The sequence below is a fragment of the Patella vulgata genome, chromosome 8 (assembly GCF_932274485.2).
Source record: "Patella vulgata chromosome 8, xgPatVulg1.2, whole genome shotgun sequence".
Taxonomy (NCBI): Eukaryota; Metazoa; Mollusca; class Gastropoda; family Patellidae; genus Patella; species Patella vulgata.
Genome location: NC_065886.2, coordinates 37,940,452 through 37,956,864, shown reverse-complemented (window position 1 = coordinate 37,956,864; position 16,413 = coordinate 37,940,452). Strand labels below are relative to the sequence as shown.

The following is a 16,413-nucleotide window of genomic DNA, read 5'->3' as shown; positions in this document are numbered from 1 at the left end:
TTTTAATATATAGACTACCGCTATCATGTAACGAAGCATAGCTAGGTATTAAAATAAAACCTTCATGAAGAATGAATTGACTTGTGCAAAAAACATAGAACAAAATAATATTACTATATTTGTCTGAGAACGATATAGAGATGGTGGTGGGGAATCAATAGAATCCAATTTAAACTTGGCTAAAATGTGTTTTATTAAATAACAGTAATTGTAATTATGTACGGTCTTAAACTGTATAACCTCGGTTTTTGTCCCATTTGAACGATTAGACACTGTTCCTTGCCAGGCTTCCCATCCTGTATCAAGTAGAACATACGGAGAATGGCTTTCCGGTTAACAACTGTACATTACTAGAAAACACAATGAACCACAAAGCATGAACAAGAATGTGATGTTCTAGAAATATTAAAACTTTACATCCTTTTCTCCTTTAATTACAGGTATTTTTGATTTACCTGTATGCAGGTTCACTGACCACTCTGCTTTATTTCCAAATTGGAATATTACGAGGAGTGCCTATTCGGACCAATTACTTGGACAGTAATATCAAGGTGATTCTTCGTCGCTCGACTGAAAATCTTCAGAAATCCCCATCCCCAGTTCGTAGAAATGATTCTGTGGAGGAAGGCGGAGAGGTGGGTGAGACCGGAGAAGTTGAGAATAAGAAAGAAGCGATGGATCACCTATCATCAGCTAGTATGAGTAGCCATCTTGTTTTACCTGCTCCCGGTGAAGTAGCCCATGTTGGTGAAGGGATTAATTTTTACCTTAGATTAGGGGCACTAGGTAAGATTGTTTTTGATTCTACTTTATGTAAAAGTTTTAGCTGATTTGTTCTCATTTTACCTGATGAATCGCAATCACATTTGATAATAATTATTTTTTAAAGATGCCTTACAAACTGTGTGATTTGATGATATACTTGAAGAACACCTATTTAAACTAATTTATCTATCAAAAGTTTGCTTCAAATTCCTCGCAATACATTGTTTTCCCGAGAAAACTACCCCATGCCGCAAGAATCTATTTAAGTTTCCCTGTCACGTAACTTGATTGGGGGTTATAAATTTAGGGCTTTTATCTGTAGTTATCCTTGCTAAATTCTATTTTCATCTACTCGACTTTTATGTCTCTCAATGTTCTCACAACCGTTAGCCATTAAATTAACACATACAAAGCGCCCCTTACGTCGCTCGAGCACACCGACTGCAAAGTAGAGACACCCTTACATTTTTGTCCTGTTGGCGCCCCGTGGGTGTTTTTCAGGGCATCCAGTATTCTTCTAGTAAGATTCAATGTCTCTACTTTTCCATTTATACCAAATAATAATTTTATTAAAAATAACTAAACTTATAAATAATTTTGTGAGAATGTGTCTTTAATATATTGTGGAAGAAATGTTTAATTGTAAGAAATCGAACTACTGGCATACATGTGACAGATTGAAGATATGGCGTCAGAATTCTATAGATAGAAAATAGACTAATTACATCAGACACCAAACCCTACTAATACATCGTATAGTAGCCAAAATATTGATTAAGTATGATATTAGGTATAGACCTATCTTGTCATCCAATATAAGGAGAATATAACAGTTTATTCAAGCTGTACAAGGTCAGGGTCAACAAGAATAGCTACAGTGGTTGAAATGTCACAGGGATACAACGAGGAACTTCACGTCTCATCGAATCTTTATTAATTGTAATGGTTCGCAATCGGGGCCAGATTAAGACCTATAGAGGCCCCAAACACTTCGACGATTTTCATACCCCCATATAGTATACAATTCAAAATGTAAACAATAATAAACCACGTCATGATATATTGAGACAAAGAATGTAACAATAGGAAGACAAAAACAAGGAAAATTAATTAAAGTTCTTAATTAATTTTTAAATTAAATATTTCGAATTCGTCATGTAACAAAACAGAAATTCTGCGCGCCCCCTTCCCATGATGCCCTAAGCACGTGCTTATTTTGCTTAATTGCTAATCCAGCCCTGTTCGCAATGCATAAGATTGGTGGTTTTTAATGTCTCGCCAACACAATAATTCCATCATTTTAAGACTCATAAAAGTTTTCTCCTGATGGCAATGGCCAAATATGCAATGCTATATCTACATAAAGTTCCACCTCCATGACTAAGTAGGTCGTACACGAGCTTGTATCATCCCTCATTTTTTTGAGAAGATCCTAAATTTTATAATGCACTCCTGTCTATAAGCCGAGATCTGACAAGATATTTGCACCATTGGTAATTATTCTTTCTCACGGGGATTTGGTAAAATAAATTGCAACAGTTGAAAAAGAAAAAAAATCCCCTGTTGAAATAATAATCAGAAAATTGTTAATCTTTCCATTTCAGCTTTCAGCATTGGTAGTGTTACATTAGATGGTTTCCATATTGCCTCGTATTTTGAAACTGATACGACGAGTACATGTGAGAGCGCCATTTTCACACTTGTTTATGTCCTTCACCTCATCTTTACCTTCGTTCAGACTTTCTTCCTGTTTAAAAACCACAAGGTAAATACCCACACGGTCCTTAATAATACATCTATCAGGGTCCTTAATAATAAATCTATATCAACGAGAGTTAAGTTGTTTTGAATTTCTTCCAGATGTTCGATTGGCTAGGGTACTGGTTATTGTCAGTTTTGCAATACTTTCTGTATTCCCATTATAAATCGTTAACTTTATGTATGATTAACTTTGTAAATACCCATACGGTCCTTAATAATAGATCTATATCAATGAGGGTTGAGCTTCTTGGGAATTTCCTCCAGATGCTGGATTGGACTTCCTATTACGACAAGGGTACTGGCCAGTTTCAATTTTGCTGGAATATCAGTTTATTTCCATTGATAATTCTGTGTAATATGTACAACGCTGTGCATCAAAATTGAATTGAAATTTGTTGAGCATAAAATGACAATAATCGTTAAGAGAGAAGTCGGGAGCAGTTTGGGACCGTTGGCAAGGGTGGGGGGGGGGGTCCCGTGATGCCTGGACAGCTGCTCTTGAATATAGTGTCCCTTAAACAGATGTTTGTCCCCTGAAAAACATTATGTTTTCAAAATTGTCTCGACGCCCAAAGAAAATGCACCCCTCCTCCCCCTCGACCACACGTGCCACCCTAAGACATTGAAATCTCCATCAGCAAATCCGGTCAACGGACCGTATTACCATTATTCACCTCCCTTCCGAATGGGTACGCTCAAAACCAGATACTGGAAGCCAAGATAACGTAAAGAGAATTCTGATCTTGATGGACAAACACCATATTGTTAAAATGTAGGATTATAGTTAGCGTGTAAATATTTATCCATATCTTTCTTTAATTTTAGTTGGTGATTGATAAACACAAGGCTGCCGTAAGATTTGGTTTAATGCATCTCCTAGCAACCAATATCTGTGTCTGGTTGGTTACCGCCATTATGGAAACATCAGAAGATTACAATCAGCTTAACTACATCGTCATTAAAAATTCTAACCGTACGGGTTGGTATAGTTCAGTTCTTCCCCGATGAACCCTACTCTAAATATTCTAATTTTTTTCTTCCCCTGTTAAAATGTCAGTTCTAAAATAACTTAGATTGTCTTAAGTAGTGTTAAAACCGATCTTCCCCTACTGATAAGTTAACGTTTGTGATGTATGTTTTTACATTGGTAAAGCTCGTATAGTGGTCCAATATATAATCTAATAGCCTTATTGCATTATTCACTAGCTGCCGTTCTAAAATTCTATATTTGCTTATATTATTAGACTGTGCCGAAGGTATAACCTGGACCTCGATATTAAAACAACGAATTATTCTTCAGTAGTTGACAAACATTCTAAGATTCTGTATTTGCTTTTTAATCTGGAATAGTTACCTTTAAGCTTCTAAGAATAAGACGCCAAAACCTTATATATATTATTTAAGCCAAGTGAGAATGGTTGATTGTTAACCAAATGCTGTCGATTGTATTAATGGGTTTTCTTTGATCTCTTTACAGGAACTAGAGTACTGAAGAGCTGTTATGAAGATATGACTTTGGCCAGAACTGCTTCTCCATACTTGTTTCCCTGCACCATTATATACAGTATTATAGCCGCTGGTGTCATCTACAGAATGTATCGCTATGTGGGAGTTCGGGTCAAACAACGATGGCCAAGTCACACATCTCTTACAAGCTCTGTACCACAAGGAGCCGCCAGTATGGACTGCGAGAAAGCCAACAAGGGTCTTTTCTCCGGTCTTCTTGTGGCCGTCATCACCTTGATCGCCATTGCCACATTTTTCGTGTTTGAAAGTCGATTATCTGATCCAGTCACTGCTGTTCAAGTGTTCTACGTCATGGAACTTGCACTACTCATTCTTATCGGTACATGCATCATCTTCGGACATCTCCGTTTAACACAGCTGAAGTTCCAGGAACACAATTTGATATCCCTCGATTCGGTTCTTCTTATCGTAGCATTAGGAGGAACATATATCTATTTATGTTTCATGCTTATATCTGCCGTGTCCATGATCCAGTACCAGGGGATAGCTAGCATCCTGTCCCTCGTGTGCATCATCGTAAGCCTCTTACAGAGCACTCTTCAAGCTATATTCATCCTCGATGGCCTTTGTCGCTGTTCAGCCAACGACAACCAAGTAGAACGAAAACCTGGACGAGCCATGGTGACCTTTCTCTTAGTGTGTAATCTGGCACTGTGGGTCGTAAGCATGTTTGAGATTAAAAAAACAATGGTGGTTCCTTTTCACCAGAATTTCTACGGTATTCTGGCATGGAACATCATGCTGCATGTCTGTGTACCTCTATTTATTTTCTTCCGGTTCCATTCGGCAATCTGTCTCTCCAAGATTTGGTACCAAGCTTACCAGAAAACAAAATCGAACTAAACTATAACTACCTTAACTTATTAGGAGCAAAATTGGTTGGGTTATATACTGGAATTTACGGGGGTCCACTTCAGACGACGAATCACTTGACAATCAATCTGTGTTTCATCTGAATTCATCAGACCAAAACGACAAACAAATCGTTACATGACCAATAACTCACACCTTTTATAAACACTAGAAAACTAAAGAATAACATTGAGCTTGAATAATTTCACAAAAACTTGATCAATGACTTCGGATGTTATTCTAGAGACTGGGCAGCATTCTAAATTTTAATGATTGTTACTTTTTTTTGTTGTTTTCAAAAGCTGCATGGCTTGTTTTTTTTAATTTTTTTAGAAGAAAAAGGAGTAAAAACGTAAAGAATATGGTTTTATGAGATGGACTTATACGATATTTGATTTGAACAAATTTAATTATTTTTGCAATATGAAATTTTACATTATGGCTTTAGTGTTTAACCGGTAAACACTCAGCTCAAAATGTGCCAAAGTAGATTTTTAAAAATATTAAATATGCTATCATATGGGCCTTCATAATCACACAAAAATAAAAAAAATGTAAAATTTCGTCCATTACTTCATTTAGGGACCATATTATAACACTACTTACAGAGAAAAACGTTTAAACAACATTTTACACATTCAATAATCACAACAGTTACTGAGTTTTTAGCTGAGGCGTGCAGAGGGCGTGGTAGTGGGGTGGGGGGCACCGGCCTCGGGCCTCCATTTCACTCGGGGATCCAATCAAAGAGTGAAATTAAAATTACTTTTTTATTGAATTTAATAGTATCGATGTTAACTTTGTTGTACAAGCTGTCCTACATTTTACGTATGTCTACTTTCTAATATTTCTAAGTACTGGGTCATATACTCCAGTCTTGGGGACATAACATGAAAGAGGTGGCCCCGTGCATCACCAACCCTCTGAACTTCCCTGCTTTTTAACTAAGAGTTACTTCTCTTCGACGATTGTCTTGTATTTAATTCAATCCTAATTTAAAACTGGGTAATTACAAACAGTAGTAGTAGAGTTTATCAATGGAGGAATATTCTACTTTACAAACAATTGGCCTATACATGTTTTCTTGTCGTTTTCGATCATTTAAAAATCGGTAATTGTCGTCCACAGAACTTTTGTGGAGTTTATCAATGGAAGTATGGTCCAATTCGCTAATAATTACATGTTTATGTATTTGTGCCTTTTATAATAAAAGACAGAGTAACACGGATATTTTAATAATTTAATTTAATAATAAATGTAATATTGACATTGTAACGTAGTGGGTATTTTTGCATATTCATTTATTTGTTATAGAAAGGGGAGGTAATCGTCTTTTTGTATTTTTGAGTATTTGTAGCTGCTACTAATATATAAATGCTATAGCATTATGCATGGAACATGAACACGTGGTTTGCACGATCTACCAATTATTTCTAAATATTCAACACAAGTCATTTTCTTGCCTTTTGGTTCTGAAATTCACTTCACTAATTCTTGCTACACTTCTGAGTAAAGCGATTTTGTCTGCATTCCTGATTCGATTCTTAAATGCAGTCTTAAAATTTAAATTTGTATGGGTTTAATGATGTATTATGTAAGACTTAGAAAACGAGCTGACAAAATGAATATATAGAAAATTTCAGTCAAATTACTTTATTTTGAGCGAAGTTATGAGTATTTGAAGTTTTGACAAGAAATAGCTAATTGTCAATACAATTAGGGTGTTTTAATAAACTAAGTCTTGATTGACAGCCCTTTTATTGAGTGGCCTCCATTTTAAAGTTAACTGATTAAATGGCGCGGTTGGTAAAATCCAGGGGGGGGGGGGTGTGTGGATGGCCGAATGGTTAGCACGCGCGCTGTATCATACGGTCTGTCATTGAGTCAACTGGCGGGGTTTCGATTCCCAGGTTGTACGTGACAAGGAGTAGGGTCGCCTGTCCAACTTCGTGGGTTTTCTCCGAGTCCTCCAGTTTACTCCCACTGCTAAAGACCCCTGCGCGCAAGCGAATTATTGAAATAAAAAATTAAACCATATGTTAGTCCTGAAATGAGCTAGTTTGTGTCGAATGGACATTAAAGCCCATTTCTCTCTCTCTGGTAAAATCTATTTGATATCTAAGCCATCTGATGTTCTAGAGAGTTGATTATGGGGCTGGCATGTATGTAAATGTAAAAATAATAATTTATAGAACATTTGAAGTCAGAAAATTTAGCTCTTACAACAATGAAATGGGGTTTAACGTCCGACTGCTCTGCTCTGACTGAGCTAATGAAGACGGGCATACACCATAGAGTGTGCTATGAGGGAAATTTTACCCGAACAGTGTCGCTACCGACTACTCTTGTATTGAATTCCAACTGCCAAGGGATTTAGCTTTTACATAATGCATCTTTAACTCTGTTAATTAGAAATATAATTGGCCTAGAAACATCAGATATTGTGCAACCCATGGTGTGTGATCACCACATCCACCTGTTGAGGTGTGATTAGTCTAGTCAGAAAGGTACATTTTGTTTGTAATAATATTGTTTTGAATATAAATGTATGTAAAATGATTTCTATAACTTGTAATCATTATCTATATAATAAAAACATGTTTGTGAAGAAGACTGGTTGAATAATAACATGGCCTGGTTGGGCCCATGATTCTGATGTTGCTTATAATTACCCAGAGCTGGATTAAGCTTGTAGTGTGACCCCTGACCGAAAACATCAACAGTGAAAAGGGCAAGCATTCTGGTAAATGTCCATCACACCCACACAAAGGCAGTTAGTTTTTCTGCAATATTCTGCTATGTACATGTTATTTGGGCATAATAAAATCGTGAGTCATGAAGTATTTGGAGCTTTGTTTAAAGCGTAATAATATTGTTAGGCAGTTAGCTATTAGTTGTTAATCAGACTATAGACCAGTCATAATTTGGAACAGAAATTTGCTTCCATTACAGCAGTGTTTAGTGGGATTAGCTCTAATCAAATGAAACACTGTGGGGAGTATGCATCTAATATCACTTTCCATTTATTTTGAAATGGGGTTTAACATCCTATTTTTCTGCGCTGAATGGGCTAATGAAGATAGGCATAAGCCATGCAGTGTGCTATGAGGGAAATTTTGTCTATACAGTGGTGCCACGACCTGACTCATTTCAAATTCCTGGTGCCATGACCTGACTCATTTCAAATTCCAACTGCCAAGAATTCTTTTTGTTCACGCCAAAGTGTACATTATACCTTGGTTTTTGTCCCATCCAAACAACTGTCCTACTGACAAAGGAAAAACAGGCTGGAAAATGCTAATGAACTTCTCTGGCCAAACACTGGGAAGGAACCAGAGACCTCCAGTTTAGTGACTGACTATTCAGATTACTTCAAGTAAGTAGTAGTCTTAAAGGGACAATAACACTCTTGCTGGCTTGACAGCTCCAGAAAATAAAAAATAGCCTTATTCTAAGTACTAGATGTGTTAGTGTCCTATCTGTTGTGTAAATTATCCATTGAATCCTATTTTACTTGTCCAAAGGGTTCAAAAATATTTTTAAATCCAAGTCACACTTGAAAAGCTTTATGTCAGGCTTTTCAAATCATTTAGTTGAATTTTTCCAATTTTTTAAATTAGGTGTGTTAAGATGAAATTTGTATCATCAATTAATTGGAATATTGTAAAATAGTACAATTTGTTGATCAGAATAAAGATTGGGACATATTATTCAGTTACAACAAGAGTGGTATTGAGCCTTTAAAAAAACTATAATGGGGGAAAGATTCTAATATGCCTCCTCAAACCGACCTGCCTTGGGATAAACTGGCCCATGCAAGAGCCCTGCAACAAACAAAGAAAAGAATTCGGCATTCAGTATTTACAAAACTGTGCAATATTTTATTATATTAAATCTCTTGATTAGATATGTTATACAAATAATATATTTAATATCTCTATATAGCATATAATTACATGGTACACTAGAAACTGAGCAATATGTTTAATACCGGTAACTATGGTATATCTATATATTTAACAAATACACATCACACTTTCTAATTACCAAATCATGCCAGTCTTCATAGCTATCATGTCTAAATTTGGTCAGCAAACTGGCATGCATATACAATCAAATTAAAGTTTAATTATCATTTGATAGCTCAATGTAGCTCTAAATTGCAGTCATGTCCAAAATTTGTCCGAAAACCTTCATGCATACATATAAAATCAAATTGAATATTTAATCATAATTTGATTGCTCCATGAACCAATATAATTATAGTTAATTGGACATGATTAAGTTACATGGGTATGGTATTTCAATATAGCAAGATAAACAATGGCAAGTATTGTAAGTATTAACCTTGAGGTCTAATATAACATTAGCTTTAATGATTAATAATGCAATATGTAAGATTTAAATAAAGCGCTGGCCGTTATTGCTACATAATAGTTCAAAAATAGATAATGCAAAATGAATATATTGAAAATTTCATTCCAGTTACTTTATACTGTGCGAAATTATCACTGTTTGAAGCTTTGATAAGATGTATATTATCATAGCAACAGTATTTGTTCATTGAGACAAAGCCAAAATCAATAAATTGTGAACATGTTTCAATTCATTTAAATCACAACCATCTGATGATCTAAAGAGTTGATTATGGCCTTGGCATGTGAATAAATGTCTAAATACTAATTTATATAACATTTAAGGCCAAACAAAAGATCTGCAATAGTCAGATTTAGCTCTAAAACAATAAATCTTTAAGACAAACCTGATTGATAGGAGCTTACAGGTAAATGAACAAAAACAATATATCAAATATACAATTAAAAGATGACATAAAAACATAAATCATTTTAAAAAGTTGTATATAGTCAATCATATTTTACATATGTCCCTACTTTTTTATTTTTTTATTTTAAAAAATCATAACAGTTGTAACAAAAACTCAGAATTCAATATTTTGCTAGTCCAATTTATTGTGTATTTTATTAATCCAGAATTTAATAGAATTTTTTTTTTCTTTATAATTGTTATAAATGTGTAGGCCATTATATTCATGTTTAGCTAAGAAGAAAATACAAATTTTGTAGTCCAGAATTTACCAGAAGGTTTTATTACTTCTTCATCGTGATTTTAAATGTTTAACACAAAAGAAAATACAAATTAATTAATCTTTGTGCATTTCTGAGCTATTATTCCCAAAAGAATGAATGAATTAATTGGGGATTAATGTCATCTTATCAATTTTACTGCCATTCCAACAAATATGATGAAAATGAGAGCATTGACTAGGACAAATAACAAGACAACAAAATCTTAACAATATAAATACTTGATATAGATAGCATGATTTGAAATGTATTAGAAATAAAGTCCAAACTTAGCAAAATTTGTTAAAACTGCAAATTTCTACACAAGCTTTGTGATAAATGGCACTTTGAAAAAGTTTTGAAAAAATTCCAAATAATTTATACAAAATATAAGAGAATATCTCCATATTTTCCCATAGCACCACTGTAAAGCTGCAATAAAAAAAGTAATGGGAAAACTTTCTAAATGACTAATAACACAAACTGTATGGAGGTGTTGTTTCCAGTTAAATATAATTGTCTTTCCATAATTAATGAACATTCCAAATATATATTTATATAATAAAAGTCTTATAACAATCTAGTACTAGCAAAATAAGTGAACATCCTATGACACTGAATACAAGGAAGCACATATCAGCATATTCAAAAATACACAGAATAACTTAATGTTTTCATATTATCTAGTACACGTTTTGTTACTGGATAACTTGCAAAATATGAGGTTATCCAGAACATGTATCGTCATTGGATAACATGCAAAATATTAGGTTATCCAGTACCTGTCACTGGATAACTTGCAAAATGTTAAGTTATCCAGCAAATGTTTCGTCACCAAATAACTTGCAAAATGTTAAGTTATCCTGTACATGTTTTGTCACTGGATAACTTGTTAAAGTATCCTGTACATGTTTCGTCACTGGATAACTTGCAGTAAAGTTATCCAGTACAGTTCTTCATTGGAAATATCAATCTCCACAGCTTTAGATAATGCACAGAATAACTTTGAAAATTTTACAGAGTATCAAAACATTTAGTGTCATATATCCACATTTAACGCATGAGACGATTTAATCAATAACAATCAATATATGATTTACAACAAACACATCCTACAAAAATATATAATATACTATATATAATTTATACATGCTATCTAGGCTCATTGGCATCTCGGACTAACAATAATAATACATTCATGGTATGCAAATACAGTATATAATTTCATGAGACACAAACCCACCAAATTCACATTAACAAATGTTTGTCTTAAAAATGTATATATTATTTGCAATCTATATGTGTGGTTTAGTGGTCAAGAGTGATATATCAATATATTGATACTGGACGAGGGTGTCAGCCTAAGTGCTGTATCAATAATGAATATATTACCCAATGGCTTGCTGAGACCATCATAATGGCTTGCTGAGACTATCAAACAACTTCAAATACAGACACTATCATGCATGTGAATTTCAATGAAATCGTCACACAAGTCCAATATTATATCTGGTGTAAATAATGAATGATTGGTAGATTGGCACCAATGTCTACATCAAAGGATGACCTCTGTGTTTTAGTAGATATTTTAACAATACTACACAAAACAAGTCTATAATCAGGCAATGACTGTCACAAAAACATGAATTTAATTTAGCCTTCTCTACATTAGTTTAAAATTCAACCAAAACAACCATTACATACAGCTTTCTCATTTTACAATACCACCTAACACAACATAATTTACATTCATTCCACTCCTGTTCTACTTTACTACATAATTGTCCACTTGTACATAACTATATAATATCCCTTTGTACTTTACAACATAAAATTCAATTTGACTTAGTGGTTTGAAACTTAACATTTAAATACTGAAACTCCTGCTAAAACAACACAACTAAATGATACCCAAGTTGTAGTGTACATTCCTTTGGTACTTAACTAAAATATCAAATATCATTTTTACTTTACTACATAATATTCCTTTGATACTTAACTTCTAGCAGTAGATTCTATTACTACATAATATTCCTTTGATACTTAACTTCTACCAGTAGATTCTAAACTTTCTATTTTTGGATATTTTAGCGTTTTCTGTATAAACTACAAAACAACAGATGACCAATACTTTATTCAACATAATAACCACTTGATTCAATATACACCAACTCTTTCATAATACTTTAAACAATATTTGTTTACCATACTTCCTTGGGAGATAACTGACATCAAATGATATGGGGTTTAACGTCCTACTTTTCTGCACCGACTAGACTAATGAGGAAGTTTGGGGTGGGAGACAACCTTTAAATTATAATGCAGCAAGGAAATGTTTATTCTATCATTGTTGCCCCTATCCTTCCATAATTCCATTGTGGGCGCTCTTTAGCGTCAAGTATTAATTCAATCTTTATCATATTTTTTCTGATTGAACATTGGACCGATCAGGCAAATTAGTTGTGTCAACCTTTATTGCCAGGCAACCCAACTTTTCACATGTTTATTATGTTAAATAATGTATGTGTATTACACTAGAAAACCATACGTTTCTCCATACCATATGTTAACAATTATATCTATACCCATAGCCACACTCATATACAATCATTGCTATATAAAGCCCCCCCCCCCCCCAAAAAAAAACCCCCACCTAAGAGCATATTACCTGTTTTTATTGTTACCTTTTAATTTTGCCCAGATCGCAAACTCTAAACTTCCCACTGCCCTATAACTTGGACTTGGTGTGGTTTTCTACAGATAAATTGGGGGGTGCTCAAGTAAACATAAGCACGGGTATTTTTATTTTTTTTTGTTGGCTGATGCTGAATTTTATGTTTTTTTTGTTGCTTCACTCAGTAACTAACCTGTCACTCTTAATGTCACACATTATCCATAGGTACACAAACACTCTTAAATTGTTTTGGTCCTTATTTTATCCACATCAATATCATATCAAACAGTCTTATTTTTTTCACGGTCAGCAGGACTAAAAATAACTTGGTAAATACTGACCTGGTTATGAATATTGATTCAAATCGTATCGCATATCCTGAATCAGTATACATATAGTATTGTGACTGCAGTAGCAATACCGAGCACTAGTACATGTACAATAAACTCTTCTTAAAGAAATAAATCTTATCTGGTCGTCAGATATAACCAACTGGTCCCACACATATTAATTCATTACTTGCTTTAAATTAAATTTAAAAAAAACCCAACATGAGTGAATATATAGGAAATTTGAAGCAAATATGAAACAAAAATAAAAACTAAATGAAAATAAAACAGTATTAGTAACAACATGGTGTATGTGTACAGTATATATAATTTGTGTACAATGTAGGTGTATTACTTAATATCATATAATGTCAAAAGAAACTGAAAATTAGAATTCTTAACTCACATGCATGGAAAGTAAAAAGATAAACCCAAAAACCTGTACTTAGGAGAAAAGGTGGAGGAACTTCAAGAAGCAGGGTTTTACATATTATCCTAGGCATGTTCCCCATTCTATTCAGATATCCTAAACAAAGTATTGGTTCTGTTGACTACAGTCAAAGAGGGGAATGTTCATCTATACTCTTTAAAAGAACAAATAATTTACAGAGTCTTAAGAATTCTAATTTTCATTGTCTTTCCTAGTTTACTTATTTTCATATGCTAATTAAGATGGTTTAAAATGCTTAAAATAACAATTATTAAATCTGGTTAAATATATATATGAACACAAACAAATGAGCATAAAGGTTAGAGTTGTGGCAACCTTAACTCTGTCATAGAGAAGTTACATTCTATTCGATCTACTTTAATATTTTTATCAAACCAAGTTATTAATCCCATGTTATTAATTATCTGTATTGTGGGCTTTCATTAGCTGGTACACTATACTCGCCGTTCAATCAGCCGTTTGAACAAATATATTGGCTGCTTTATAGTGCACACCATTTCCCAAAAGATGTTTATTTTAGCCCCTATTCAATAAGTATTACTCAACAGTTTTCAAAAACATATAAGAGGAGAGATGTTGGTAGTTGTGTTTGTCTGCGATATCACCCAAGGTGGAAGTGGACGTAAAACCCCACAAACGAACGAACGATTAAACGAACAGTTGTTGTGACAGTTTGAGGTTACTGATATCAATATCAACCAGACAACACAAATAATACTATTTCTTATAAAACAACAATTGAAAATATACCACACACTACAAAACATTCAAATTTCGTTGATTTTGAAACTTCATTATTAATATCCGGGCTTACATTATTAAAATCTGTGATTACATTTGGCTGGATTCTCGCACAAGCAAGCAAGATTACAATTGCCATTGTTTATTTGTAGAAAGCCCCTTAAAAAAAACCCCAAAACAATAATCAATCCTGCTTTAAATCACCATTTTTTTTTTTTGGAAGCCAGTCACTGATACAGAAACATTATTGGTTTTTGAAGATGCATTATGTAAGTTTTAGATAAAGAGTTGACAGATATGAATATTTGAAGAATAGCCTTGTCCCAACTTTAATTGCTACTGTTGTTACGATAATAAACAAACTCGCGATTATCCATTTTTAAATCAAATTATTAAATGCCGATCGTGTTTAAAACCATTCAAAATCACAACCATCTGATAGTCTAGAGAGTTGATTATGGAGTCATCTTGTCAATCAATTAATAATCTATATAACATTTGAGGCCAAAAGAAAGATCCGCAATAGTCAGATTTAGCTCTTACATGATGCATCTTTAAATATCAAAATAATGGAGAAATTTTCATATCAATGAAATATTCCCCTTCAAATATCAAGATTTACATGTAGCACAGAAACCATATAAAAGTTCTAACAAAAGCATGTTAACCTTTATATGAAACAGGATTGATGAATTTAAAACTATAAATATAATTAAAAAATCCTTGTTTGACCTAACAGTACAGTATGTTGGAACCCAGTGATTCAGGATTACACAATGGTACTGGTATTCAGGCCTGGATATAACGCTTTCAGTTGTACCTTACAAACTATCAGACACTAATAAACTACTACCTGACATTTTGAACTCTATGACAGACATTTATTATAAATATCAATAATAGAAATATAAATCAGTGGCATACATAATGACTCGCACTAGAGGTTTTGTGATCGACAAAGCCTGAATTTGTGCCTGACATTGTCTGTGACAGGTGTCTTATTTCCATGGCTTGTCTGTATGCATAGGCGTACAGGACTTATCGATATGGGAAGGGGTGAGGTGTTTTAGTAGAGCCACAGGTCTGGCCACCCAAATTTCTACATTATTTAGTTAATTATACCAAAAAGTGACTTTCTCAGATTTGAATTTGATTTATGTTCAAAAATTGTTCAACAATGATTACTTGATGTTCTGTGACTAGAATTTTCGGTGCTGTGCTTCTAGTCTGTATGCCACAGCTCTTATTTTGCCCATGATTTTGTCAAATGAACCTCAACTTTAATACAACGGGATATATCAAAGGCTGTGTAGAAAGCAGTTAGTTGTTTTTGTTAAAGTTTTACAATCTTATCTTAACTAATATTTGTGACTGTCGTTTGTCTGTCTGTCTGTTAAGGGTTGGTAGCTAGACTAGGGCTGTCCTGAGTCTGAAATTTGGTGTATAGGGGTAGCTCAGCCCTGAGAGTAACAATAGGCCAGGTGGCGATGGCCAACCAATTCCATTTTATGCTACTCCCAGTTCATGGCTATACCAATTCTATAGTCTATGCCAGGAGTCCAGGACAACCACATGTCTCTAATAATGTGAGCTTGAGTGAACTTTTCAGTAAAGTTTTTATATCAAGCTCAATAACAAGTAGAACTGTATTACCCTTTTTCCCCAGTTATTACACAATTATCGGCAATTCGGTAAATTTGGCACTCTAGAAAAGAGTACTATACTCACTGTAGCACTTTGTATACTACAGTAAACATAAAATAAATATTTGTACATGTATAGTTGTTGTGTAAGTCAAAGTTTTTATATCAAGCTCAATAACAAGTAGAACTATATTACCCTTTTCCCCCAGTTATTACACAATTATCGGCAATTCAATAAATTAAAAACTTCTATAAAACAAATACAGGCAGAGTATAATTATTGTAGTCTAGAAAATATCAAAATAATGTAAGTTTCAATTGTAAATTTCCTGGTATTAACCATGAAAATATTTAATACCAAAAGCTGATAACAAAAGGCTATTTTTAACAGATGTCTTCGGTCTGGACATTTGGATAAAACAATAAAAATGTCTTGTAAAAAGCACCATGGTCCTAAATAAATACACCTATTACACTTTAACTACTTCTCGTGGCTTTATCATAATCTGAAAAAAATACAAGATAAAATATAAATACACACAAAAATGCAAGATAAATTAATAATGCACATAAAAATACAAGATAA

The 16,413-nt window shown here is 33.7% G+C and overlaps 2 protein-coding genes across 4 annotated transcripts in view; one reads left to right on the top strand and one right to left on the bottom strand.

The window, feature by feature from the left end:
• Nucleotides 1-7,586, top strand: part of LOC126829271 (proton channel OtopLc) — a 41,970-nt gene extending 34,384 nt beyond the window's left edge. For all 3 annotated transcript variants that reach the window (XM_050559049.2, XM_050559047.2, XM_050559048.2), the window contains 4 exons: nucleotides 441-786; nucleotides 2,370-2,530; nucleotides 3,352-3,505; nucleotides 4,004-7,586. In XM_050559049.2, the coding sequence (XP_050415006.1) occupies nucleotides 441-786; nucleotides 2,370-2,530; nucleotides 3,352-3,505; nucleotides 4,004-4,896 (1,554 nt within the window). In that variant the 3' untranslated portion in view covers nucleotides 4,897-7,586. The remainder of the gene's footprint in view (nucleotides 1-440; nucleotides 787-2,369; nucleotides 2,531-3,351; nucleotides 3,506-4,003) is intronic.
• A 1,172-nt stretch (nucleotides 7,587-8,758) lies between these two features.
• LOC126829275 (alpha-1,3-mannosyl-glycoprotein 4-beta-N-acetylglucosaminyltransferase A) overlaps nucleotides 8,759-16,413 on the bottom strand; it is a 55,257-nt gene continuing 47,602 nt past the window's right edge. Inside the window, exon 14 of the mRNA XM_050559054.2 lies at nucleotides 8,759-16,333. Within this exon, the coding sequence (XP_050415011.1) occupies nucleotides 16,298-16,333 (36 nt within the window). The 3' untranslated portion in view covers nucleotides 8,759-16,297. The remainder of the gene's footprint in view (nucleotides 16,334-16,413) is intronic.